The sequence below is a fragment of the Vanacampus margaritifer genome, chromosome 12, assembly GCF_051991255.1.
Source record: "Vanacampus margaritifer isolate UIUO_Vmar chromosome 12, RoL_Vmar_1.0, whole genome shotgun sequence".
In the NCBI taxonomy this organism is placed as follows: domain Eukaryota; kingdom Metazoa; phylum Chordata; class Actinopteri; order Syngnathiformes; family Syngnathidae; genus Vanacampus; species Vanacampus margaritifer.
In genome coordinates, this window is record NC_135443.1 from 18,196,266 (window position 1) to 18,219,896 (window position 23,631).

Consider the following 23,631-nt stretch of genomic DNA (forward strand, 5'->3'; position numbering starts at 1 on the left):
TTGTTTTCAGACTGTATATTTATTGAAAATAACACAAGGAATAAAGCAATCTATCCATAATTTATTATCACTTTGTCAGAAAGTAATTTATGATTTAAATATACATTTCATACAGTATTTTCGAGAGCCACATCTTGCTCAGCGAACTGGCAGTTTAGTCATAAAGACATAAATATATTTTCATAATTGGATTCAAATCATGTGGAAGTGAGTTCATAAACAAAAAATCCGTCTTAAATCCAGTCTTTTGAGCTGCAAATGGGAAATTGTGTGTGACACAAAATGCTGTCTTGATGCCTTATTTCCTCAAATAGTGTCAGCAGACACCCACTTTTTTTTGTCAATTTCATTTTATTACATTATTTTCTAAATATGTTTCTCTGAATTTAAAACAAATTAATATATCCATTACAATACATGTTAGCAATGGACTTCAGCTGTTAAACTGTCGATTTGTGGGTGACATGCCATACATAAATAAAGATGGACAGCCGCTATTTGAGAAAATACGATCCCCTGGTTCAAACCTAACTTCCCAGACACTTGAAGAAATAGGTGTAGATTGTGTTCGTAGAGGTTCCATCTTATTTGTTTGCTTGAGTGCCTTATTTGAAAAGAAACCTGTGATTTTCCCAGGCCTTAGAAGTTGCTAGACCGGGATGTGTCCAAATGTGTCTATCCATCATTATTTGGGCATCTTACGGAGCTCGGCCAAAACCCAAATGGCCAGCGAGAGTAGCGCCACAGATCCAGACTGGTGAATCGCTGCCAGCGGAGTGGGCACGTACAGTAAGAGGGTGCTAATTCCCAGTGCAACCTGTAGAGCGAGGCCACAGATGAAAACTTTTTTCGTGTGACTGACTTGCTGTGTGCGAGCCTACCTGTCCGTATGCCATTGCTGTGAGGAGGCTGATTGCTAGCTTAGCTCTCCTGGGCAGCACCATCCTTCTGGAAAACAGATACAGCCCAGTAATGGCCGTCAAAGAGGAGATTGCCTGGAGAAAAGGGAGATCAACATTTTATTAGGGAAGCAGGCAGACTTGATATCCTCGATGTGAGTAGTGTGACATACAAAAATCCTGTGGTCAAACTGCACTGTTGTGGGGTTCTCAAAGAAGTTCTTGAGGGTGGGAGAGAAAGCCAGCAGGTCATCAGGAACCCATTGTTCTCCCATTTTAGGGAAGGAGTTATACACCAGACCGGCATCCAAACCGGCGACAAAAGCACCTGCAAACATTAATAGTGATTTATTCAAGTACGGTGGAACGTCTCAGTTCAAGTGGTCTTGAAGTCATACAGTTTGGACCTCAACCATGCTTTCAAATTTTTTTCCACCATTAATGCTAAATATAACTATAATCTTTACAACTCTTGTGTGTGGGGGGGTTGATGGGGGGGGGTGAATGATGATGAACTGTATTTTTTTGTCAGCTGAACAAAATATTTGGTACTGAATTACTATTAATAACTATGCAATTTATACTTTGATGTTTCACACTTGAGCTTGAAGAAATTTTCTTGAACTGGATCTTTTTAACTTTCACCAAAAAAAAAAAAAAAACACTGCTCTCCAAAGCTGACCTGAAAGAGCTGTGAGGAAAACGAGTCCACCTGTTCCCTTGGCAAACCTCCGAAGCTGCATGAGGCGTTTGGTTTCCGCCAATTTCTGAAGCAGGGCAAAAAACAGTCAGTTAATAAAAAAATAAACGTGAAGTTGTGGATGTATATAAAACATTACCTTGTGGGTGGGCAGCAGTTGTGTAAGGCCGGTCCAGAGACTAGCACAGTAAAGGAGTAAGGCAGAACCAAGGTGAGCGCTTAGTCGATACTGACTAACCCGCGGGATGTCATGTGACTCAGGCTTTTCCTCCAGACCACTTTTGACCATGTACCAACCCAACAAGCCCTGTTAAAAGAAACACACACACACACACAATTTATGTGAACATGTCTCTTAAAGTAACAGATTGCATGACGTGTAACTGACCTGAAAAAATACAAATCCACAAAGCCCGAGCACTTTTCCCTTCATGGAGCGAGTGAAGTAGCCTTTCCTCCAGAAGTACACAGTGGGGAGGATATAGGCCAGTCCCACCAGCCTACCCCACATACGATGACCCCACTCCATGTAAAAGATGAACTTAAACTCCGGCAGAGTCATGTTGTGGTTCATTCTGGGAGGACAAAAATATGCCACGTGTTTGTGGAACCTCCAAAGTGGAACAAATGGTTTGAAGCAAAGCAGCCACATTTTATGATCTCTTGTACTTTTCAAAGCTCGGATATAAACTACGGAAAAATGTATTGACATGCCAGCAAGGAATTAAATTTAATGAAGGCGCATACCATAACATTACGTACTCATCATTGAAACTGTATCACGTCAAATTAAATGACTTTAAAAAAATGTGTCAAAGAACAGAAAACATAATCTTACATCTTGAATTCAGGAAACTGCTGGTATTTGGAAAACTCTGCCTCCCATTCTGCCTGCGACTGTGGGGGTTTCATCTCTCGCACCAGATGCCAGTCAACCATGGACAGACCGGATTCGGTTAGTCTAATTGATACAACTTATTAATCAAATCATATAAACTAGACACACACAGATGACAAGCATATACGTTGTTTTTACCGTGTAACGCCACCAAGGACAATAGCTCCAACAACAAGACCGCTGCAGCCAAGTAACCAACGACCTACGATCCTGTTTGTGGCTGAATTGGGGACATTGACCACTGCTGATGGCGAGGATGGAGCCCCTGCCTCAGCTGTGATGGTGCTCTGGCCCCTTCTCGCCAGCCAGTGTCGTAACTGTACACCCTGTCCATAACACAGGAAAAAAAAAAATGTTTTAGACTCAGGCTGTCTTGTGTTTATGTGTAAACAATTCTCCCCCACACAAATGAATATTAGCATGTGCAGTATACAAGAATTATAGAATAATATGATGACGTATGGTGTTAAATCAAATTTGGCCAGCCCAGGACAAAAGAGTACGTTTTATGTCAAGTATTTTAAACTGTAATTTTTCATACAGAGGATTTGACCTTTTTCCACAATTCCCAGCTAACTAACTAGACTAGCAGTTAGCTTATATGTATCATACTTACGTTATTGTTTTGAATTCCTCCCCCGGCTCGTCTGCAGCCATTTAATAACGTTGTCCTTATCGAAGCTAGTAACATGATTTCCCTCCTAATGTCTACCAAAGAAGAACAAGCATGCCACAGTTGACGTTGTTATGACAGCATTTAAACGACCATGTTGCAAAACGCCGACTTGAACTTTCAACTCTGAACCCCTGACGTTCACAAAAGGTTGGTTGTTTTTTCTTTAATGAATACGTATTTGAGAGAAAGCTATGCGAAAATTATCCAGTGTTACAAAAAAATAGATTTGCTTTTTTTTTTTTTACGAAATCCTTGCTTTCGGGGCTCTTTGTTTTGTATTGTAGCGTACGCCACAAGAGCGGTTCCGCTTTTGCTGAAGCTTTTAATATCCGCCCACCCGCCCAACCATGTACAATAAAATTAACGTGCCAGAAAAAGCTAACTAGGAGTGATTGTTAGCTACACACCGCTTTACAATCAGCTACAGTATTAAAATGTCCACTTGACAGGTAGCTTTTATACATGAGTGTCCGTACGAGAGGTAAGAAATTAACGAGAGTCTCTTTGTGTCCTTGTCTGTCCAGATAGTCATTATGGCGGATGGCTTTCTTTTGGAGGTCTGTGTGGACTCTGTGGAGTCTGCCGTAAATGCAGAGCGAGGAGGTTGGTAGTAGTGTGCTTCTACTACTTGTAGGTGAGCAACAATCATATGGCATTTTTTGGAAACTGGACTACAGTACTTGGAGCAGGTCCACTTGAACGTATAGATAAAATAAAATTAGACAATATACGACATGAACTGAGAGCATAACATTGCAGAGGTCCCCGCGTTACGACGGCGTTCGGCTCCTATGACGGTGACGTAACTCAAACATCTGCGCAAGTCGGAAGTGGAACGCACCGTAATCTAAAACTAACCCAATATTATACTCAGAATTACAGTCAATATTAGTAATTGGAAAAACTGATGGGTGCACTACAATGAAAAGCAAAAGTGTAAGTATTGCGGTAGCGTAAACTGTTGGCTGAACTGACGACGTTTCAACCTGACAATAAGCTGTACAGAGAATGAATTGATTGGCGTGTTGTGTACCTCCTGATTTGTGTCTTCTTTTGACAGGTGCTGGCCGGCTTGAGCTGTGTTGCAGTCTTATGGAAGGAGGGCTAACCCCCAGTCTTGGTAAGGACATTCTATTGAGATGTCCGATCTTCATTTGACCAATAAATGTGCTCATTAATCTATTTACAGGCCTGCTGCAAATTGTCAAAAGATGTGCCAAAATCCCAGTCTATGTAATGATTCGTCCTCGTGGCGGCGACTTCCTTTACTCAGACTGGGAAGTGGAGGTGATGAGGAAAGATATGGAGGTGATGAAGAGCCACGGGGCTGACGGATTTGTGCTGGGAGCTTTGACGGAAGATGGACGGGTGGATGCGGAGCTCTGTATGGAGTTTCTGGGTAGTGTAAGCCTGTATTTACAGTATCGTCTAATTTATTATACATTATTTTATGATTATCTATCTATCTGCATGTCTTGAGGTGCGGGTGAGCTGGAGCCTGTCCTAGCTAAATTTGGGGCGAGAGCTTGGGTATACCCTGGACTGGTTGCCGCTCAGTCACAGCGTTTGGGGTTAGGACCTTTTAATATTCCAATTTTCTTTTTTTCCTTTCTAGCTGCTGCTCGTCCTTTACCTGTCACCTTCCACCGAGGTACGGTACTCAAGTGCTCATTTCAACTGTCAATATTTAGACCAAGTTTTTCATTAGGGACCATGATGCCTCGACAATAATAAAATATTAATTGACGGTATATATTTTTTTGCATTCTCCAGCTTTTGACATGGTCCACGATGCAGCGGTTGCCCTGGAGACGCTGGTGTCGTTAGGTTTCCAGCGCGTGCTGACCAGTGGCTGCGACAGCTCTGCATTGGAGGGTCTTCCGCTCATTAAGCGTCTTGTAGAGCAAGTACGCATGAATTAATGTAGAGTCGAACCTCAAAAACTGACTCACTGGTGAATAATACTAATAATAATTAACATTAATAATTATAATGTATTGAACTCTATATTATTATAATATATATTTTTTATCACACAGCTAAATTCAGGCAATCAATCAATAGGTGTCACAAAGAAGCAAAAGCAAAATGGAGTTTGATGCTTTCTAAGAGGACCATTCGTACTATTTTTGTTGTTGTTATCGTTTTACCACTTCAGAAGAATAGTTTTCCTAAAATTGATGGTGAAATTCTGTACTGTTAATACTTAACATTAACCATAACTGTATTTTCATTTGTGACTTTCTGATTTTCCAGGCTAAAGGTAGAATTACCATCATGCCAGGTTGGTGTGTTTTTTTTCTAGTGTAAATAGCTCATATAAGTAAAAAAATAAAAATAAAATAATAATTCAAACCAAGTGTAATATTTAATCTTTGTAATATACAGGTGGAGGCATCACAGAGAGAAATCTACAGAGAATTTTAGAGGGATCTGGCGCTCAAGAGTTCCACTGCTCTGCTCGTTCCAACAGAGATTCTGCCATGAAATTCAGGTATATTTGTATTTATCTTCAGTTAAAGGCTGGGGTGGGTTGGGTGGTGCAGTTATAAACAAGGGTTTATTCTAGCCTAATGTCACAAAAAAAACAAACCCCTAGTCTTATGCCCAGTTGTTAAGAACCAGGGTTGGACACTTTGTTTTATTTTCCAAAGGTGGATATTCCAAACGTTTAAGCAAAGTTCCTGATTGCTAAATTAACAGGCCAGCACTAGGCCGCGGTTGACATGCGATGAGTGTTCCTGCGAGTACACGGTAAATACCTTGTCGGACACGCCGCCTGCCTCAGATTGGTTGTTCTTCCTCGGGCATGGTGGTTTCCTAAAAATGTAATTAGAGGTATTTGATGAGGCCAGAGTGGGATGATTGTTTGTTTTTTTTCTTCACTGATCATTTTACTAATGAAGTACTAGCAGGTTTATACTGACAGTTTTAACAAATGTTATGTTTCTTCTGGTCTGCAGGAACAGCAGCGTGACAATGGGAGCTTCTCTTACGGCGCCAGAGTACAGCCTGAAGGTGGCAGATGTGAGCAAAGTACGCACTTTTAATGCAATAGCCAAAAATACCCTATGAATTGAAACTAGGCAGTCATGACTGATTACTAAATCAATACCTCCCAAGTTATTTAAATTTTTATTGCCAAAGCAAGTTGATATTTTCCAGAAACAGAGAGTGACGGAAATATATATATTTTTGCCACTTTCTTGTGTAATTTTCATCTAAAAGATTGTTTTGCGAAATGAAAATTCATAAACATGCAACTTTGCATTTTGAGGGCAGTTGTATATTGTGTCAGTGATTCCCAAGTTTCATTTGTGTTTTTTGTATGAGGAAAAAATACATATTTACAGAACTTTGCTTTTGTTGGAAGATGACATCAAAATGATATTCTAATTGTATTTCCCATGATAAAAATCATGGGACTGTATATTTTTCAAATTTCAATTAAAGTTGCTATGCTATGTAACACCGTTTGTTGAACATTTATTTATTTTATTTTATTTTAATATTAGAGCAAATTACAAAAAAAACAACTTTATATACCGATTCCGATGCAGATATCGTAACGATACCTAGGTTTTTTTTGTTTGTTTGTTTTTTTCAACATGAAAACGCTGCCCTGCCATTAGTTCAGAGCATTCAAGGGCCAATAGGACATCTTGGCTTGGAATGCACTGAACACGTCACACATCGGTGAATATTGTGCACAAGCAAGACACAAGATGCTGCATCCAAAGTCCTATATTAGCGTCGCGAATAATGGTATCGGCATGTTACTTGTTAAGTACTTGCCGATGCTGAACCACTGTTTTAATGCAGTATCGGGGCCTATCTGTTTGGTATCGGTACAACACTAAAAAACAGTGTATGGGGATTTAGCAATACCATTTTTTTTTTTCAGACCGCGTACGGGTAAATTTAGAGTATCCACTGACAGAGACTACCAATACATGATAATTACATTATGTCTTGCAGTTGTGATGAAAATGTGTTTTATTTCAAATATTGTTCAAAAACACATTTCCTGAACTTTTCACTCAGTTACATCAGTTGCTCAAGGGCACGTCACCAGTAAAGCCCAAGGTTTTACAGGTGAGCTCAGCTATATAATTCATTGTAAAAGTTGACAGTACCATGAATGATAAACCAATGAAATTTTTATATTATCCTGAGCATTACAGTCCAATGACATAATTTGTGAACCATTCTAGACTGTTATTGACTTGTTTTCCATAGCGAGGTAACTGATTGGTTCAAATGAAATAACTTAAAGCAGAGCAAAAATACAATTACTGTTTAAATGTTGTTGTTATTGTTGTATTCATTTAAGCATGAAATGGCTCAGTATTACAAACCCATTTCCCAAAAAGTTGGGACGCTATACAAATTGTGAATAAAAACTGAATGCAATTATGTGGAAGTGACAAATTTTAATATTTTATTCAGAATAGAACAGGTCAAAAGTTTAAACTGAGAAAATGTATCATTTAAAGGGAAAACTATGTTGATTTTAAATTCCATGGTGACAACAAATCTCAAAAAAGTTAGGACAAGGCCATTTTCACCACTGTGAGGCATCCTCTCTTCTTCTTACAACAGTCTGCAAACGTCTGGGGATTGAGGAGACAAGTTTAGAAATAGTAATGCTGTCCCATTCTTGTCTAACACGCGTCTCTCTAACTGTCTTGGGCTTTCTTTGTTGCACCTTCCCCTTTATGATGCGCCAAATGTGCTCTATAAGTGAAAGAAGTGGACTGCAGGCTGGCCATTTCAATACCCAGATCCTTTTCCTACACACCCACAATATTTTCTGGAAGTATTGCTAAGCCCTTTCTGTGATTTCCCTTACAGTAAGCATTCCTGTTTGCGGTGCAGTGGCGTTTACGGGCCCGAAGATCATGGGCATCCAGTATGATTTTTCGGCCTTGACCCTTACACACAGAAATTATTCCAGATAATTAGACCATCTCTTAAAAATTAGACCATCTCTTAAAATTAAAAGCAGATATTTGCCTCCTACAAGAAACCCACCTACAAAAATCTGAAGAAAAATTACTTATTGATAAGAATTTTAGCCAAGCGTACTCTGCCCCTTATAACAGTAGACAAAGAGGAGTCTGTATACTCATACATAAGAATTTACTCTTTACTCTAAATAATACAATAACAGACCCAGAGGGCCGATACATTGTTATTCAGGTGACTATATTTAATAAAATATATACACTTGGTAATTTATATGCCCCTAATAATGATGATCCGGCCTTTTTCCATGAATTTTTCTCTCAGCTGTTTGATTTAGCAGCGAACTCTACTATTATTATTGGAGGAGACTTTAACACAGTCTTAAATCCATTAATTGACCGTTCTAATAATACAACATGTATAAGGCGATTACAATCTACTAAAGTAATAGGGGAATATATGGATGATTTTGGCCTCGTCGACAGCTGGAGACTTAAAAATCCAAATAAGAAGGAATTTACCTTCCTTTCCGCTGTGCACAGGTCTTTTTCAAGAATCGATTATTTTCTTAGAAATAACTCTATTGCTGATAAAACTGTTACAAAAATACATCCTATTATTATTAGCGACCATGCACCAGTCTCCTTTTCCCTACAAGTTGATTATACCTTTAAACCACCACCGACATGGCGTTTTAACATCTCACTGCTAAACGACGCAGAGTTTGATAAAATTATAAGAAAAGAGTGGGCAGACTTTTTGGAAATAAATGATTCTCCAGACCTATCCCCATCTCTTCTCTGGGAAGCTGGGAAAGCAGTAATTAGAGGTAAAATTATATCATATTCATCTTATAAAAAGAAGAGCAAAAATTAGAAAAAGACTTGGAAGATAAAATTAAACAACTGATGGATGAGTACGCAATAAACCCAAATAACCAAATATGGACTGATTTACAAAATACAAAAATACAATTAGACGATATGCTAACTAAAAAGACAGAATTTATAATACAACAATTGAGATACAACAACTTTGAATACAATAACAAATCAGGTAAATTTCTTGCAAACCAACTTCAACGCAATCGGGAAAAATCTCTTATAACGGCTATTAAAGGGACAACTGGTGAATGCACACAATCACCAGAAGAAATTAATCAAATTTTTTATAACTATTATCGCAACCTATACTCAGAAACTAATAAGCCTAACCCTGAGCATATTGAGGCATTCCTCAGTAGCTTAAATATACCTCAGTTAACCTACTGAATATAAAGACATGTGAGATGCGCCACTTACTATAAACGAGTTGTACAGTGCTCTAGATAGTATGCCTAATGGCAAAGCACCTGGCCTGGATGGTTATCCGGCTATATTTTTTAAGCACTTCTGGTTAATGCTTGCTCCACTATTCTTAAGAGTAGTAACAGAAATCAAAACTAATGGTTACATACGCCCACACATGAATACAGCAGCAATTAAACTTTTATTAAAGCCAGAAAAAGACCCCACCCTTCCATCAAGTTACCGTCCGATTTCGCTAATTAACACTGATATTAAAATTATCACTAAGGCTTTCACATCTAGACTAGAAACAGTAATCTCGACAATCATTCATAGCGACCAAACAGGCTTTATTAAAGATCGTCACTCTACTAATAATATTAGGAGACTCTTTAACCTTAGTAGCATGTCACAGCGGCATGATAAAAAGACAGTTATTATATCATTGGATGCAGAAAAAGCTTTCGACAAAGTTAACTGGTCCTTCCTCTTTGCTGTTTTAAATAAATTTGGCTTTGGGAAATCATTTATCCACTGGGTGTCAGTATTATATGATTCTCCCAAAGCTACAGTTACTACTAATGGGATTATATCTCACAGCTTTACTTTACAGAGAGGCACAAGACAGGGATGCCCACTATCCCCTTTATTATTTGCAATATTTATTGAGCCACTTGCATTAGCCATACGCCAGGAAAGAAGGATTCAAGGAATTCACTCTGGGGTAACAGAACATAAAATTAATCTATATGCCGATGACATCTTACTTTATTTAGAAAAGCCGGCTACTTCGCTAGGGGAAGTATTTAACTTAATAACTAAATTCTCACAGTTATCAGATTATTCTATTAACTGGACAAAATCAACACTTCTACCTATTACAGAAAATTCATGGAACCCTGCAAGCCAGGACCCATACTACTCATTTCCTGTAGGTAATTTAAAATACTTAGGCATAAAAATCTCACCTAAATTAAATGATTTAATTCATTTAAACTTTTCTCCACTTCTGGATAACATTTATAGTGACTTGGAGCGCTGGAATAATCTTCCTATTTCTCTAATAGGACGAATAGCCACCATTAAAATGAAAGTTTTACCCAAAATAAACTATTTTTTCTCAATGATTCCATTTAAACCTACGGCTAAATGGTTCCAGTTGTTGGACTCAGCCGTTACAAAATTTTACTGGAATAAAAAAAAAGCAAAGATTAGTCTATCTACTCTTCAGAAAAGTAAATCCAAAGGTGGTCTAGAGGCACCAAATTTTATGTACTACTATATAGCTAACCAGCTACAATATATCGTTCTATGGGCACAACCCAACAGAGACACTAACTGTTGGCTGGAACTAGAACAGAAGGATTGTAATAACCTCAGACTTCTAGGTTTACTCTTTATTACAACATCGATTAAGCGACATAATTGTTTTAAAAACCCAATGATTTCCGCCACCCTGACTGCCTGGTGGAAGGCACTAGAAATGACAAAAGCCCAAGTGGAGCCCTGTGGGCTTTCTCCCCTATGGCATAACCCCGACTTTCAACTTAACAACCAACCGTTTTATTTAGGTGTGTGGGAGCAGAAAGGAATTACACGTCTCCACCATCTCTTCTCAGATAATATGTTTATATCATATACATCCTTGCTCCAAAAATACAAAATAAAAAACTGAAATTTTTTACATTATCTACAAGTTAAAAATATGATAAAGAAAAAAAATCCAACACATCGGGGTACGCTCCAACCGCCTGTTTTAGCTAAAGATATTAACAAGCTTTCTCCGACAACAAAAAAACTTTCAAAAATATATAAGTTACTTTCATATACTGATAAAATGTCTTTACCCATCTCGAAATGGGAGACAGACTTGTCTATAGCTCCGGAATCTGACTTTTGGATTCAAGTTTGTGAAAACGCATTTAAAATGACAAAACACACAAATTTACAACTTATCCAATATAAAATTATTCATAGAACATACATTACTCAATATATGATGAAGAAAATGGGACTCTCAGACTCCGACATTTGTCTCCAATGTTTACAAAACACTACAGACACTTATGTTCATGCTTTATGGTTATGTACTCCGGTTATGTATTTCTGGACTAAAGTCTTAGAAAAACTTTCCGCTATTTTGGACTGTAGGATACCTTTATCTCCAAACTTGTGTTTGCTAGGTGACCTAAAAACAACTGACTTACCACATAAACAATTTCAATCTACACTTGTAGCCCTTACTATCGCTAAAAAAATAATTCTTGTTAACTGGAAAAATAAACAAACTCTGAATATCGACCAATGGTCTAACCTCCTCATAAATCACATTTTAATGGAAAAAATATCTGCCTCAAATAAAAACCAAATATCAAAATTTATAGAAACATGGTCTACGTATATAGAATTTTTTAACCTAATTCTGGTTACTTAATTCTGCCTGTTAGCGAGAGCCACCACATCGTGATAACTTACATTGATGTTTCTGCATTTGGCAATTTATTATTACATTATATTATTAGTATGGGATTTTTTTTAATAGGTTTTCGGTGAACTAATGAATACACACACGCTCGCACTCACGCACACACGCACACACACACGCACATACTCACCCACATACAAAAAAAAAAAAAAAATTAATATATATATATATATATATATATATATATATATATATATATATATATATATATATATTAAAAAATATATATAATTAAAAGGGAGAGCAATGATGACATGTCAAATCGAATGAACAATACTGAGAAAAAAAAAGAAAAAAAATTGTTCCAGATTCTCTGAATCTTTAGATGATGACTTTAGATGATGATTACTTCAACGTTTTTGCAATTGTTTGCTGGTAAACACCTTTCTGATATTTCTCCACTATCTTTCTGCGCAACATTGGAGGAATTGGTGATTCTCTACCCATCTTCGCTTCTGAGAGACACTGTCACTCAGAGAAGCTCTTTTTATACTCCAATCAAGTTGCCAATGGACCACATTAGTGGTAACTGGTCTTGCAGCTATTTTTTTTTTATAAGTGCAATTGACTTTTCCAGCCTCTTATTGCTACCTGTCCCAACTTTTTTTTTTGATTTGTTGGCACCATGAAATTTACAATCAACATATTTTTCCCTTAAAATGATAAGTTTTCTCAGTTTAAACTTTTGACCTGTCATCTATATTCTATTCTGAACAAAATATTGAAATTTGGCACTTCCACATAATTGCATTCAGTTTTTATTCACAATTTGTATAGTGTCCCAACGTTTTTGTAATTGGGTTTGTACATTAGCTTTTTAAATGTTAAACAACAATGACAGCTGTTCATTGCTCTCAGTTCAACATTCTACTATATTTACATAATATTGTGGGCTACTTAATATACGCTTATTTAACAGTTAGTACAAGTTATGTTATTTAGCATCATTAAAAATAAAAGACCAAAAATAATCTTTTGTATGAAGAGCTACGTGGTTGCCATCTCAACATTATGATTACTTTAAATCATTTTAATGTTTGCACTTGTTTCCAAACTGCTCTAATAGATCCTATGTTCAGGAATGTTCTACTTTCACCTTAGGCCTACTGTTGCATTTAATCTTAATTATACAGTAGTAGTAGATTGTTCCTTTATTCTGTACAAGCTGCTGTTTACGTCCGCCGGATGATAAATGGCACATCTCATACATTATTTGCTTTACTTGCTACACAGCCAATCAGCCATTGACGGAAGCTAATAGCTATCATTTATAGAACTGTGTTTATTATATTATTGTGGACTTTGATTTTTGCTTCACGTGTTTCCATTGAGGCTGCACATGCATCATGAGTCAGCCAAGTTGTGGGCCATGTGGCGTTATCAAATGCATAATCATTAACCTTAGGTCCATCCCAGGCAGGTTCATTTTTTTTGCACAGTAACTCCCGAGTTGTGTTCATATTTATGATGGCATCACATGTGGGTTATATAGTGGTTAGGATTTGTTTTGAAGTTGTCCTCTCCAAAACAGACGGGCACACACAGTAAGACATCTGTGTTCCATTACCATGAAAATAACCACATGGAAAAACATGGCTACAAAAGAAAAGAATGTGTATACTACCACAACTATTTCATTTAGCTTTTTTTTTTCTTTTTTTTTTTAAGAAATCTTGTTTTAATCTTTGCATAAAACGTGAATATTGAAAACAGTCCAAGCCTCTCTCTCATCTTTATTTACAGGCTTTCTGCAACCGTAAAGAAGTGAGTTTGATTACATGCCCTCTTGAGTTTAATCTGATGTGACGACAGTTCCTAAAATGTTTTTGCCGTCCAGAGAGGTGGGAAGGACAACAGGAAAAGAGGGGCTTAACTGAGCTCATTCCCCCACCCTTTCCCTCAAACACATTCCATTTTGGGGGAAAGCTTTGCACTCTTTCATGCAGGGACATGTCTCTTTCGCCCTGCCCTCTCTTATCTACTCTCTTTTTTGCTCTTTTTATGCAGTTGTCTCTATGATCAGTTGAACTTTAGACACATTTGTGAATGGAGGAGTGTCCATGCTGGCTGGTTCGAGCTGGATTCACTCAATGACTGCAATGCTTTAGTTATGTCATTTGTCAAGAGGGCTGCTTGTGTGTATGGAGGGTAATAATCTCACCGAATCATCCGTGTTGTGAATCTGTTCTCATCGCTTTTTCCTTCAGTTTTAAAAGACTCATGGCTCAAAGTCCCACAGGCGTCATATCCTGCTATTGTCATCCCGTGTGCGGAAAGTGGAGAGTGAGGAGCTCTTGAGTGGAGCCCGAGGTGCATAGGCGTCAAAAGTTGACCGGTCTTCTAAGGTTCGCCCGAGGGCATCCCTCCGCGAGGACCATGTGCGCTGCTGTCCTAGAGGAGTACTGCGGTTCTGTCTTCTGGGTGAGTGTGACTGGCTGAATTTTGCACAACAGCTTCGTGTTTACTTCAGTGTTTCCCACACCATGTTAATACTTGGGCGGGCCACCCAAGTAAATTGGCCACAACCCAAGAAGTTTTCAAAATGTTTTATTAAAAATCTATTTAAAAAGGGGGAAAAAAGTGTCACTACAGGATATACCGCATGTAACGTTAGTTCACCGTCACTCACTTGTGATCGTGAGGCTACAGAAGACGTAGTAACAGGACTGAGACCCATCTCCCCTGCAACCCCCTCCCATCCGCCCCACCGGAGTCCACCCACCCAAGAAGATTTAAAATCTATGGGAAACACTGTACTTACAATTGATTAATTGTCTTGTTCATATCATCAAAACATCTACAAAGGAACCTTCAAAGTTAAACCAATGAAAAGGGGTACAATTGGGAGTTCAATATGGAAAAGGAAGCCTTAAAAGACAGGAAACTTTGGCTGGATGATTATAATGCATAATATCTTGTGAGACTTCAGCTCAGTAAACATGTTAACACCACTTGAATATTTTCGTTGTCTTTTTTTGTGATAGTGACGTTAATTAAAATGTTACTTAAAATGTACATTTTCTGTTGGAGTTGAACCAGCATGCTGAAACGTTTTTATGATGCCATTGTTGGCATTAAGGAAATGTATGATGATAACCATATAATTGGAAACATTGGCAAAACGATAAATTACATAACACCTGTTCCTATGAAATGCTGAACTTGATGTTCCACTTTATTTTCAGTGATTAGTGGCAAACTTGGTAATAAAACCTCTGTTCCAGAAGTGTGTTTATATGTACAGTATAACCATTTTTGTCATTTTATATGTGAATCACCACATTAATTATAGCAAATTAGCTGAAGTCAGACTGTTCATAATCAAATTAAAGTGAAATTACATACACATAAATCAAAGAACTATTCAATGATGATTTTTTTTTCTTTCTGTGCACTTTTGGGCTTTGATGTTAACCTCAGTAAACATGTGACAAGACAATAAATGCTGTTAAGTAAGCAATGACTCATCATGCCTGATGACTCGTGGGAAGCGAGAATATTGCAATGTCTCAAATATTGTTTAGACATTTTTGTTACTAAGCCTCCAAAACTTTTTTTTGTTGAAAATGTTCTGTATTGCTTAATCCTTTTTTAAAATACATATATATATATATTACTTAATCCCTATAAAATTATTAACTTTTTTAAGATTGATTTTTTTCAACTTTTCATTAAATGCAAGTCACAAATAAGGATGTTTTGCCTGTCTCTGTGCTGTAATTTAGTTAACTTTTTATTTATCTAGGTAAGGCGATTGAGAACAGATTCTCATTTGCAATACCAACCTGGCTGCAATATGACTAACCACTTAATTGGAAACATCTCATTATTTTCTTTGTGCTAGGTTTTTAATAACAGATGTCCAGGGTTTTGGCCTTCAGTTGATACAGTAGCTCATTTTATTCATATTATGCTGCAGAACTCTTCATATGTGGAGAGAGAGGATCCAGATCTGCCAGTATGTGTGGAGCGGACAGTGCTGGTGTGGATCCCATTGGGCTTCCTGTGGCTGTGTGCCCCCTGGCACCTGCTGGCTCTCTGCAGAACAAAGGACACCAAATACATGTCCAAACTCTACATCTGCAAACAGGTAATGTAACTCACATTCATTCCTTTCCAATAAAAACACCAGTCCAGATGTAATGAAGATTTATACATTTTCGTTCATTGAAATATATTAACCTATTATTGTATCTATTGAAATAAGTAAAAACATAAGGGGTAGGACTAGATAAGTTTTTAACTTCTTCCTACTCCCTTTTGAACAATTCATTATTTTCTTTCTTCCTATTCTTGTTTTTCTCTTTTTTACTTCAACTTATATTTTATACTTGTAATGTGTTTTATGTTTGTCTATGTTTATATGTTCAATAAACCAATAAAAAAAAGAGAGATGGGTTTCCACAATGCTGTAACAAAAGAAAACCTACAAATTATTAATCCAGTAGCCTAAAGAAAATAATGTGTTATCATTTTACTTATTTTATGGTATGCGTTAAAAGCAATTTATCTTAGTGTATACATGGTAAGTAAATGTTAAAATGAATGTGAAGATGCAAAGATAGTAAATTAATTACAGATACAGAAAATGTATGCGTTTTCCCCCAATAATTTGTTATTTTGCTCACTTCATTTTAATGCTCTTGGAACTTTTTTAATTTTCTTCTGTCTTTGTTGAAAAACGTCACCACTAGTACTAATTCTGTACACTACGTAATAATAATAGTAATAATAATAATATCACAAAAAAGAATGACTACACTGGGAAGTCTGTGCAAAGGAAGAAGAGCTGTATGTATGTATTATTGTTGTTTTAAATATGATTTTCTTCCCTGGCCCCAGGTTGTTGCTTCCCTGCTATTGCTCACCGCAATAGCAGGCCTGGCCATCACTTTAGGAGAGGACTTTGGTCCGAGCCAAGAGACACATGCACCAGAAAAGAATCCTCCTGTGTACTATACCAACTCCATCATTTATGCTGCATCATGGGTATGTTTAGTAAATGTTGCCCACCAGTGGAGAGATGACGCGTGCTTACATTCTGTCCTCTTTTTTTTTTTTCAGGTCATGGTACTGCTCTGCCAAGAAGGATTAAGACGAAGAGGATCAATAGATTCTGCCACTCTCTTCATCTTTTGGTTCGTCGCGGTTCTGTGTGATGTTTTCCCTCTGCAGACCAACATACGAGAGGCGCTCAGGCAGGTACGAATTGACTGCTGTATAGGTATCACACATCATCAATGTCATTGTTGGTCAATCCCTGTTGTCAAACTCCATATTAACCGCCAGGGAGAGATTGTTGACCTTCCTCGATTCTGCCTTGTCTGCATCTCATTTGGCCTGGAAATGATAGCACTCATCCTATCCGGTTTGGCTGACATCTCTCCAGAAGTCAGGGAGGTTGTGAAAAAGGTAAATGACGGGTGAAATGTTTGTATTTCCCACTTTTTTTTGCCTTGCGCACACTAAACCTTTCTCTCCTTAACAGAATCCAGAGGCAGGTGCACCATTTTTGAACAGAATCACATTCAACTGGTTTAATAGGTAATCCTGCATAAGCAAGCAAAATATTACACTACATTAATGTGCAAACGTCCTAGGTCATCATGGTATCATCATCAACATATGATATGTTTTTTTAGCAATTGTCCAATGACCATATATTCCACTAATTCTTTCTCTATTAGAGGACTAAAACATATTTATAAAAAAAAAAAGGAATACATTTAAGAAAGGACCTCATCTCAGAAAACTAATTTAACTCCGTCTGGATGCCAAGCCTAAATTAATCATTAGCACTTAAAAAATGAATGCCTTACCTCAAATAGACACCTGACTCACAAGCAGGCAACTGGTTTTCAAAACAGTACACACAAAGGGCTGTCACATTAAACACCTTACTTCAGATAAACAAATTCCCCAACCCACCATTTTAGGAAATGTTAGTACGGGTATTATCATAAATAACTATCCTGCCTTGCACTCCCCAGTATGGCGATTAAAGGGTACAGACAGCCTCTGGTTCAGGAGGACATGTGGGCCCTGAATGATGAGGATTCCACGGGTTACATCAGCCAGCACTTTCAGCACTTCATGCAGACAGAATTTGCTGCAGCTCGGCATCGCTACCACAAAAAGCTGGCCAAGAAACAAAACAAGAAATCCCATAATGAAGCATTTCAAAATGGACTCTCCAGTGGCCTGGGGAAAGGCGTTAGTCAGGACGTGTTGATGATGGTGAGAAAAATTATGCACAGTACCCTGACATTGTCGATTTTTCTTGTACTCCAAATTGATTTATTTTATTGATCTTGTGCATGCAGCCATAGTCATTGTTTTGTGAGTCAATACCATTATTTTCTTTAGGGGGTTAGAGGAAAGAAAGAGGAGAAAAAAGCTAAGAAAACCAAGAAAAAGGAGGAGGAAGAAAAGTATCCCACCTCGTGGCTCATACCCACCATTTACAAGACATTTAAAGGAGTCTTGCTTGAGTCAGCCTTCTTTAAACTTCTGCAGGACCTTCTCGCTTTCGTCAGTCCACAGCTGCTAAAGTAAGTAAAATTGGACCAAAATTAATGTAATATTGTTATTACATTTAGATGGCAGTAACGTGACTAGAGTTTTTATTTTTTTTATTATTATTTTGCAAGTAACTTACCCAACACTTTTTGGGGTCATTGTCATGCATATGTCACCATGCCTCTGTATCTTCCCAGGTTGATGATCAGTTTCACTCAAGACAAAAGCAGCTATGCATGGGAAGGTTATCTTTATGCGGTGCTGCTTTTGGCAGTGGCCCTCCTGCAGTCTCTCCTCCTGCAACAGTACTTCCAGCGCTGCTTCGTGCTGGGAATGAAGGTTCGGACTGCTATCATGGCTGCCGTTTACAAAAAGGTAAATAACAAAATGGAGATCGTGGAGTCTGTGAGAAAGCACTGCTTACCAAGAGCTTGGGGCCTTCAGCTTTTAGGGAAAATTTCAGGATGAAACTAAAATACCAGGGAAACAGTGAAAATCTCACAATATCTTATATCATAGAACTGTTTCAAAACCAATTCTAATTGAACAAGGAAATGTACTATTCCATCCATGTTCGTTCTTGGCGTCTTCAAACTTGTGCAACAAATACTGAAATGTCCAAGGTTTAGAGGAGGTCAAATTGAGTTGACTTGTAAGGTTTAAAATACATTTTAGGTTCATCCTGAACTTTCCGAATAGCTCACATTTTTTTGGTGAGTAGTATCGATTTTGTTCTCTTTAATGTGTTACAGCCATCTTATGATCTACACTATGTACACATTTTCCTCAAGGCACTCGTGGTGTCAAATGACACACGTAAAGAGTCCACGGTTGGCGAAACGGTGAACCTGATGTCTGCTGATGCCCAGCGCTTCAATGACGTCACAAACTTTATCCACCTGCTGTGGTCCTGCCCCCTGCAAATCGTCCTGTCTATTGTGTTCCTGTGGCAGGAGCTCGGACCTTCTGTATTGGCTGGACTTCTAGTCATGGTTCTCATGGTGCCAATTAATGGTCTGCTAGCCACCAAGGCTAGAAAATTCCAGGTTATAAACACTCATATTTTGTTTCAGTTGTTTTCGTACCTAAACTACTTTCCTCGTTGACTTACATGATTTCCTTTTAGATCGAGAACATGAAATTCAAAGACAAGCGGCTGAAAATCATGAATGAAATACTCAATGGGATGAAGGTGAGCTTCTGTCGTCAGTGAATTCATGGACTTACAAAAATAACCCTTTTATGATCACTATCTCTCTGAGGCAGTCAACTGAAGCAATCAATGACGAGCAAAAAACAATTAGTGTATTGAGGCGCAGACATTTTTGTGCACAAGGGACATAAGTGTACACTGGGGTTCTATATGCTTTTCAAAAGGCAGAAATTACCACAAAGATCTGGAAACTGGCCAACGGCAGGAAGAAACTGTAGCAAGGAAAAATAAGCATGGAAAAATAAAACAATAGGTAGCTTGTCAGATCCCTAGATCAAAACCTTCTGAGGTTCAGAGAATCTTAACCCGGAGGACCTTCTTTTGTGCGACCACCACATGTGGCATTGCTTAATCGAAGAAGTCAAAGTTTTCTTTGTACTGGAGGGGATAGGAAACCTTTCAGTTTTTTATAAATAAAAAAAAAGATTTCTGGAAGGAAAAAAAAGCCAGTATCAAACAAATGTTTATTATTGTAAATATATTTTGGGATCATATAAAACAGTTCCTGAGAGGCATACTTTATAATTCCCTCTTGTTCTCCTGTTAGATTCTGAAGTTGTATGCGTGGGAGCCATCCTTTCAAGCTCAGGTTCAAGGCATCAGAGGTCAAGAACTAAACGTCATGAAGAAGTTTGCCTACCTCACATCTGTCTCAACATTCATTTTCAGCTGTGCTCCAGCTCTGGTCGGTTCTGTCAATGCGCCACATATGAGCAGAGGAACAAACAAATATTGTTTAAAGTTTTCACACACTGTCTGTCTGTGTACCAGGTGTCTTTGGCCACCTTTGCTGTGTTTGTAGTTGTGAGTCCAGATAACGTGTTGACTGCTGAAAAGGCGTTCACTTCTATCTCTCTCTTCAACATTCTTCGATTCCCTCTGGCTATGCTGCCCATGCTCATCGCTGGCATTGTGCAAGTAAGGACACAAAGTCACATGATATGACACATTCAGACATAATCCATCTATCTTAAAAGTTTAATTTTGTCTTTTTGCAATGTAGACAGCGGTGTCCAGAAAGCGTCTTGAGAAGTTTTTAGGTGGCGAAGACCTTGAAAGTGATGTAGTGCGCCATGACTCCAGCTTCTGTATGTTCATGCTTTTGTAAGAATCAGTATATTCTTGGCATGTGTACATTATATCGATGTTATGTGTCTTTTAGGTTCTGCTGTTAATGTTTGTGATGGTTCCTTTTCATGGGAAAAAGATGGCGAGCCCCAACTTAAAAAGTACAAGTGCATTCAAAACATCCACAACACATCCATAATACCTTATTCCTGTACGTACTTCTGAATGAACTTTATTATCTTGTGTTTTTATTCCAGTGTGAATTTAGACATCAAACCGGGTCGGTTGGTCGCAGTCGTGGGAGCTGTTGGTACGGGCAAGTCCTCCCTGATGTCAGCCATTCTGGGAGAAATGCATAGCACCAAAGGCTTCATCAACATTCAGGTTACATCTTCTATTTTTTGCGGGGGGGGTAGAAATTATTACCATTGTAGTCTAGGTAAATTCATCTATTTTTTTCTTCTTTTTTTTTTTAAACGTGAGGCACCAAATAAATGAACAAATCCCTGTACATGCTGAGTTGACGACGTTTCATATTTAACAAGAAGTTATGAAGAAACCTCTGAGAATCACATAAACAATAGTCAGATATTTGTTAATTATTTGAACCATTCATTATATCTTCTTTCCAGGGTTCACTTGCCTTTGTGCCACAGCAAGCATGGATCCAAAATGCCACTCTGAGAGATAACATAATGTTTGGCTCTCCCTTTGAGGAGAAGCGATATCAGGAGGTGATCCAAGCCTGTGCCCTGGCTCCAGATCTAGAGCTTCTCCCTGGGGGTGACATGACTGAGATTGGGGAGAAAGTAAGAGAATAACGAATACAAAAAAAACATGTTTGTTATTTTTCTTGAGTTTGGGCATGTTCTGTGTAATCATTCAATGTGTGTTCGCTGAGATTGCAACTCTTGACTTAGTTAAATATTTGTAGAGGCTTTTATATAGGCAAAGTACACAAAAACCCAATATGGCATCACATAAAAAAGTGACAATTTAAAATAAATTTGGTCTTGCATTGTGTTACTCTATTGTTCTTTCTTTCTTTTGTGATAGGGCATCAACCTGTCAGGGGGTCAGAAGCAGCGCGTGAGCTTGGCCAGGGCAGCCTACAGTCAGGCTGATATTTATCTGCTGGATGACCCCTTGTCTGCTGTAGACTCTCATGTGGGGAAGCACATTTTTGACAAAGTGATTGGACCTAATGGAATACTCAAAAACAAGGTCTGTGCATGCATCTCTTTTGCAACCCATTGTTTGTCATCTGTGATGTCTGACTCGTGCAGGAGCAATCATTTTGCATCATGAAAAAGTAATGAGTACATAAACCGTTATACTTTATGATGAACCGGAGATAGTGTATTGAAAGCCATTGCAATTGTTTACACAGTATTGTATTTTCTAGTTTCATTATAAATCAAGTGCTGAAACCCTGTGTGTGTTTTTGTTTTTTTAGACACGTGTTCTAGTGACTCACGGAGTAAGCTTCTTGCCTCATGTGGATGAAATTGTAGTCCTGGTCGACGGAGTGGTTTCTGAGGTTGGATCTTACAGCAGCCTCCGTGCAAGCAAAGGCGCCTTTTCCGAATTTTTGGACACATACGCCAAAGAGCAGAGTAATAATAAAAATTCCGTCACTACTGCGTCAGGTAATTGAATCATTCTGTCACAGTCTGTCTGCCTGCCTGATCTAAATTGTAAACTGTTTGAGCTAGGTATGCTATTAAAATACTATCAATGTCTCTTTGTATGAAGCAATTCTGTTAAATAGAATTGCAAGCTACAATAAGGTATCAATGCAATTAATACCTTTTGTTAATTTTAATACAATGTGATGAAAGTGCCAATTTTATGTTAAAGGAAGTATCAAAAAAGTATTATACATACATGGCCACACGATTAAACATACAGTAATGCAAACTGAAAGTGAAACGTTTCTAAAAAGATATTCATTGTTAAAGACCACAGAGTCAATAGATTACTAACGTATGCATTGTAAAATATTGCGTGCCTCTTCTGCAGAGTATGACCACAGTGTTGCGGATGAGGACATGGTCCCAGAGGGAGATGACACCCAACCAGACTCCCCGTTAGAAGACACTGTAACTGCGACTCTGAAAAGAGGAAACAGCATCCGCCGCAGCCAGCGCAACAGCAGGTATATTGATTACTGTGGAGAAGTGGGTGGCAAAATACTTTGTGTATGTGAGACTGCTTTGTTCTGTTGTAGTTTTAGAGCAGCAAGAAACGGCTCTACGAGGAAATCGGATAATGCGGAAGAAATAAACAAAGGCCAAAGGCTAATCGAGAAAGAAACTATGGAAACAGGACAGGTAGTTTCATCTCTATTTTAAATAAATTTACTCAGAAGAAATTACTTTATGTATATCTAAATCATGTATCTCTCTTCTCCAGGTGAAATTTTCAGTCTACCTCCAGTACCTTCGGTCCATGGGCTGGGGATATACTGCCGCAGTCTTCCTGATGTATTTCATCCAGAACATTGCATTCATTGGCCAGAATATCTGGCTCAGTGACTGGACTAATGATGCAGTGGAGTACTACAACATGACATACCCTGCAGAAAAAAGAGACTCCAGGGTGGGAATCTTTGGCGCTCTAGGAGTGGCTCAGGGTAACTGTTACAAGTACAATCAATTATTTTAAAATGGTTTCATGATGCAATCTTTTACACATACACTATATATATATATATATATATATGAAACTGTTTTTTGGCAGGCGTCTTTGTGTTCCTTGGTACTCTGCTACTGGCCAATGCCTCAGTTGCAGCGTCTCGAATCCTACATTCACAGCTGCTCAACAACATACTGCGTGCTCCAATGCTCTTCTTTGACACCACGCCCATTGGGAGGGTGGTTAACCGCTTTGCAAAGGTAAGACTTATTCAAACCTTTT

At 38.2% G+C, this 23,631-nt stretch overlaps 3 protein-coding genes across 4 annotated transcripts in view; 2 read left to right on the forward strand and 1 right to left on the reverse strand.

Moving 5' to 3' along the window:
* cox15 (cytochrome c oxidase assembly factor COX15) lies at nucleotides 1–3,503 on the reverse strand. The gene is made up of 9 exons (XM_077582942.1): nucleotides 3,114–3,503; nucleotides 2,636–2,823; nucleotides 2,438–2,560; nucleotides 1,988–2,174; nucleotides 1,739–1,906; nucleotides 1,582–1,666; nucleotides 1,073–1,227; nucleotides 882–995; nucleotides 1–817 (listed from the first exon to the last, which is right to left on the reverse strand). The coding sequence occupies exons 1-9, from the start codon at nucleotides 3,186–3,188 to the stop codon at nucleotides 686–688; spliced, it is 1,227 nt and encodes a 408-aa protein (XP_077439068.1). The 5' UTR covers nucleotides 3,189–3,503; the 3' UTR covers nucleotides 1–685.
* cutc (cutC copper transporter homolog (E. coli)) lies at nucleotides 3,345–14,262 on the forward strand. 2 transcript variants are annotated; one of them, XM_077582951.1, is made up of 10 exons: nucleotides 3,345–3,622; nucleotides 3,698–3,776; nucleotides 4,234–4,293; nucleotides 4,363–4,572; nucleotides 4,789–4,824; nucleotides 4,947–5,080; nucleotides 5,430–5,457; nucleotides 5,562–5,667; nucleotides 6,137–6,209; nucleotides 14,120–14,262. In XM_077582951.1, exons 2-10 carry the CDS (start codon nucleotides 3,707–3,709, stop codon nucleotides 14,123–14,125), a joined length of 723 nt encoding a protein of 240 aa, XP_077439077.1. In that variant the 5' UTR covers nucleotides 3,345–3,622; nucleotides 3,698–3,706; the 3' UTR covers nucleotides 14,126–14,262. The 2 variants fall into 2 exon arrangements, with proteins under 2 accessions (XP_077439077.1, XP_077439076.1); XM_077582950.1 differs by lacking the exon at nucleotides 14,120–14,262 and having other exon boundaries at nucleotides 3,348–3,622; nucleotides 6,137–6,642.
* abcc2 (ATP binding cassette subfamily C member 2) overlaps nucleotides 14,184–23,631 on the forward strand; it is a 19,264-nt gene continuing 9,816 nt past the window's right edge. Inside the window, exons 1-23 of the mRNA XM_077582941.1 lie at nucleotides 14,184–14,333; nucleotides 15,832–16,002; nucleotides 16,755–16,901; nucleotides 16,977–17,114; nucleotides 17,202–17,324; nucleotides 17,401–17,456; nucleotides 17,903–18,149; nucleotides 18,279–18,463; nucleotides 18,629–18,806; nucleotides 19,223–19,477; nucleotides 19,558–19,623; nucleotides 20,192–20,329; nucleotides 20,416–20,562; nucleotides 20,648–20,732; nucleotides 20,807–20,873; nucleotides 20,970–21,096; nucleotides 21,345–21,521; nucleotides 21,769–21,936; nucleotides 22,169–22,361; nucleotides 22,735–22,870; nucleotides 22,943–23,045; nucleotides 23,128–23,347; nucleotides 23,455–23,609. Of these exons, the coding sequence (XP_077439067.1) occupies nucleotides 14,289–14,333; nucleotides 15,832–16,002; nucleotides 16,755–16,901; nucleotides 16,977–17,114; nucleotides 17,202–17,324; nucleotides 17,401–17,456; nucleotides 17,903–18,149; nucleotides 18,279–18,463; nucleotides 18,629–18,806; nucleotides 19,223–19,477; nucleotides 19,558–19,623; nucleotides 20,192–20,329; nucleotides 20,416–20,562; nucleotides 20,648–20,732; nucleotides 20,807–20,873; nucleotides 20,970–21,096; nucleotides 21,345–21,521; nucleotides 21,769–21,936; nucleotides 22,169–22,361; nucleotides 22,735–22,870; nucleotides 22,943–23,045; nucleotides 23,128–23,347; nucleotides 23,455–23,609 (3,327 nt within the window). The 5' untranslated portion in view covers nucleotides 14,184–14,288. The remainder of the gene's footprint in view (nucleotides 14,334–15,831; nucleotides 16,003–16,754; nucleotides 16,902–16,976; nucleotides 17,115–17,201; nucleotides 17,325–17,400; nucleotides 17,457–17,902; nucleotides 18,150–18,278; nucleotides 18,464–18,628; nucleotides 18,807–19,222; nucleotides 19,478–19,557; nucleotides 19,624–20,191; nucleotides 20,330–20,415; nucleotides 20,563–20,647; nucleotides 20,733–20,806; nucleotides 20,874–20,969; nucleotides 21,097–21,344; nucleotides 21,522–21,768; nucleotides 21,937–22,168; nucleotides 22,362–22,734; nucleotides 22,871–22,942; nucleotides 23,046–23,127; nucleotides 23,348–23,454; nucleotides 23,610–23,631) is intronic.

Excerpts from the sequence above, each read along its gene's own strand:
- cutc (XM_077582950.1), top strand. The coding sequence starts at position 3,707 with ATGGCGGATGGCTTTCTTTTGGAGGTCTGTGTGGACTCTGTGGAGTCT. Across the intron at positions 4,573-4,788 it reads GCTCTGTATGGAGTTTCTGG|CTGCTGCTCGTCCTTTACCT; the intron begins GTAGTGTAAGCC and ends TTTCCTTTCTAG. Across the intron at positions 5,668-6,136 it reads GATTCTGCCATGAAATTCAG|GAACAGCAGCGTGACAATGG; the intron begins GTATATTTGTAT and ends TCTGGTCTGCAG.
- cox15 (XM_077582942.1), bottom strand. The coding sequence starts at position 3,188 with ATGTTACTAGCTTCGATAAGGACAACGTTATTAAATGGCTGCAGACGA. Across the intron at positions 2,175-2,437 it reads CAGTTTCCTGAATTCAAGAT|AATGAACCACAACATGACTC; the intron begins GTAAGATTATGT and ends TTGTCCTCCCAG. Across the intron at positions 818-881 it reads CAGCAATGGCATACGGACAG|GTTGCACTGGGAATTAGCAC; the intron begins GTAGGCTCGCAC and ends CTCGCTCTACAG.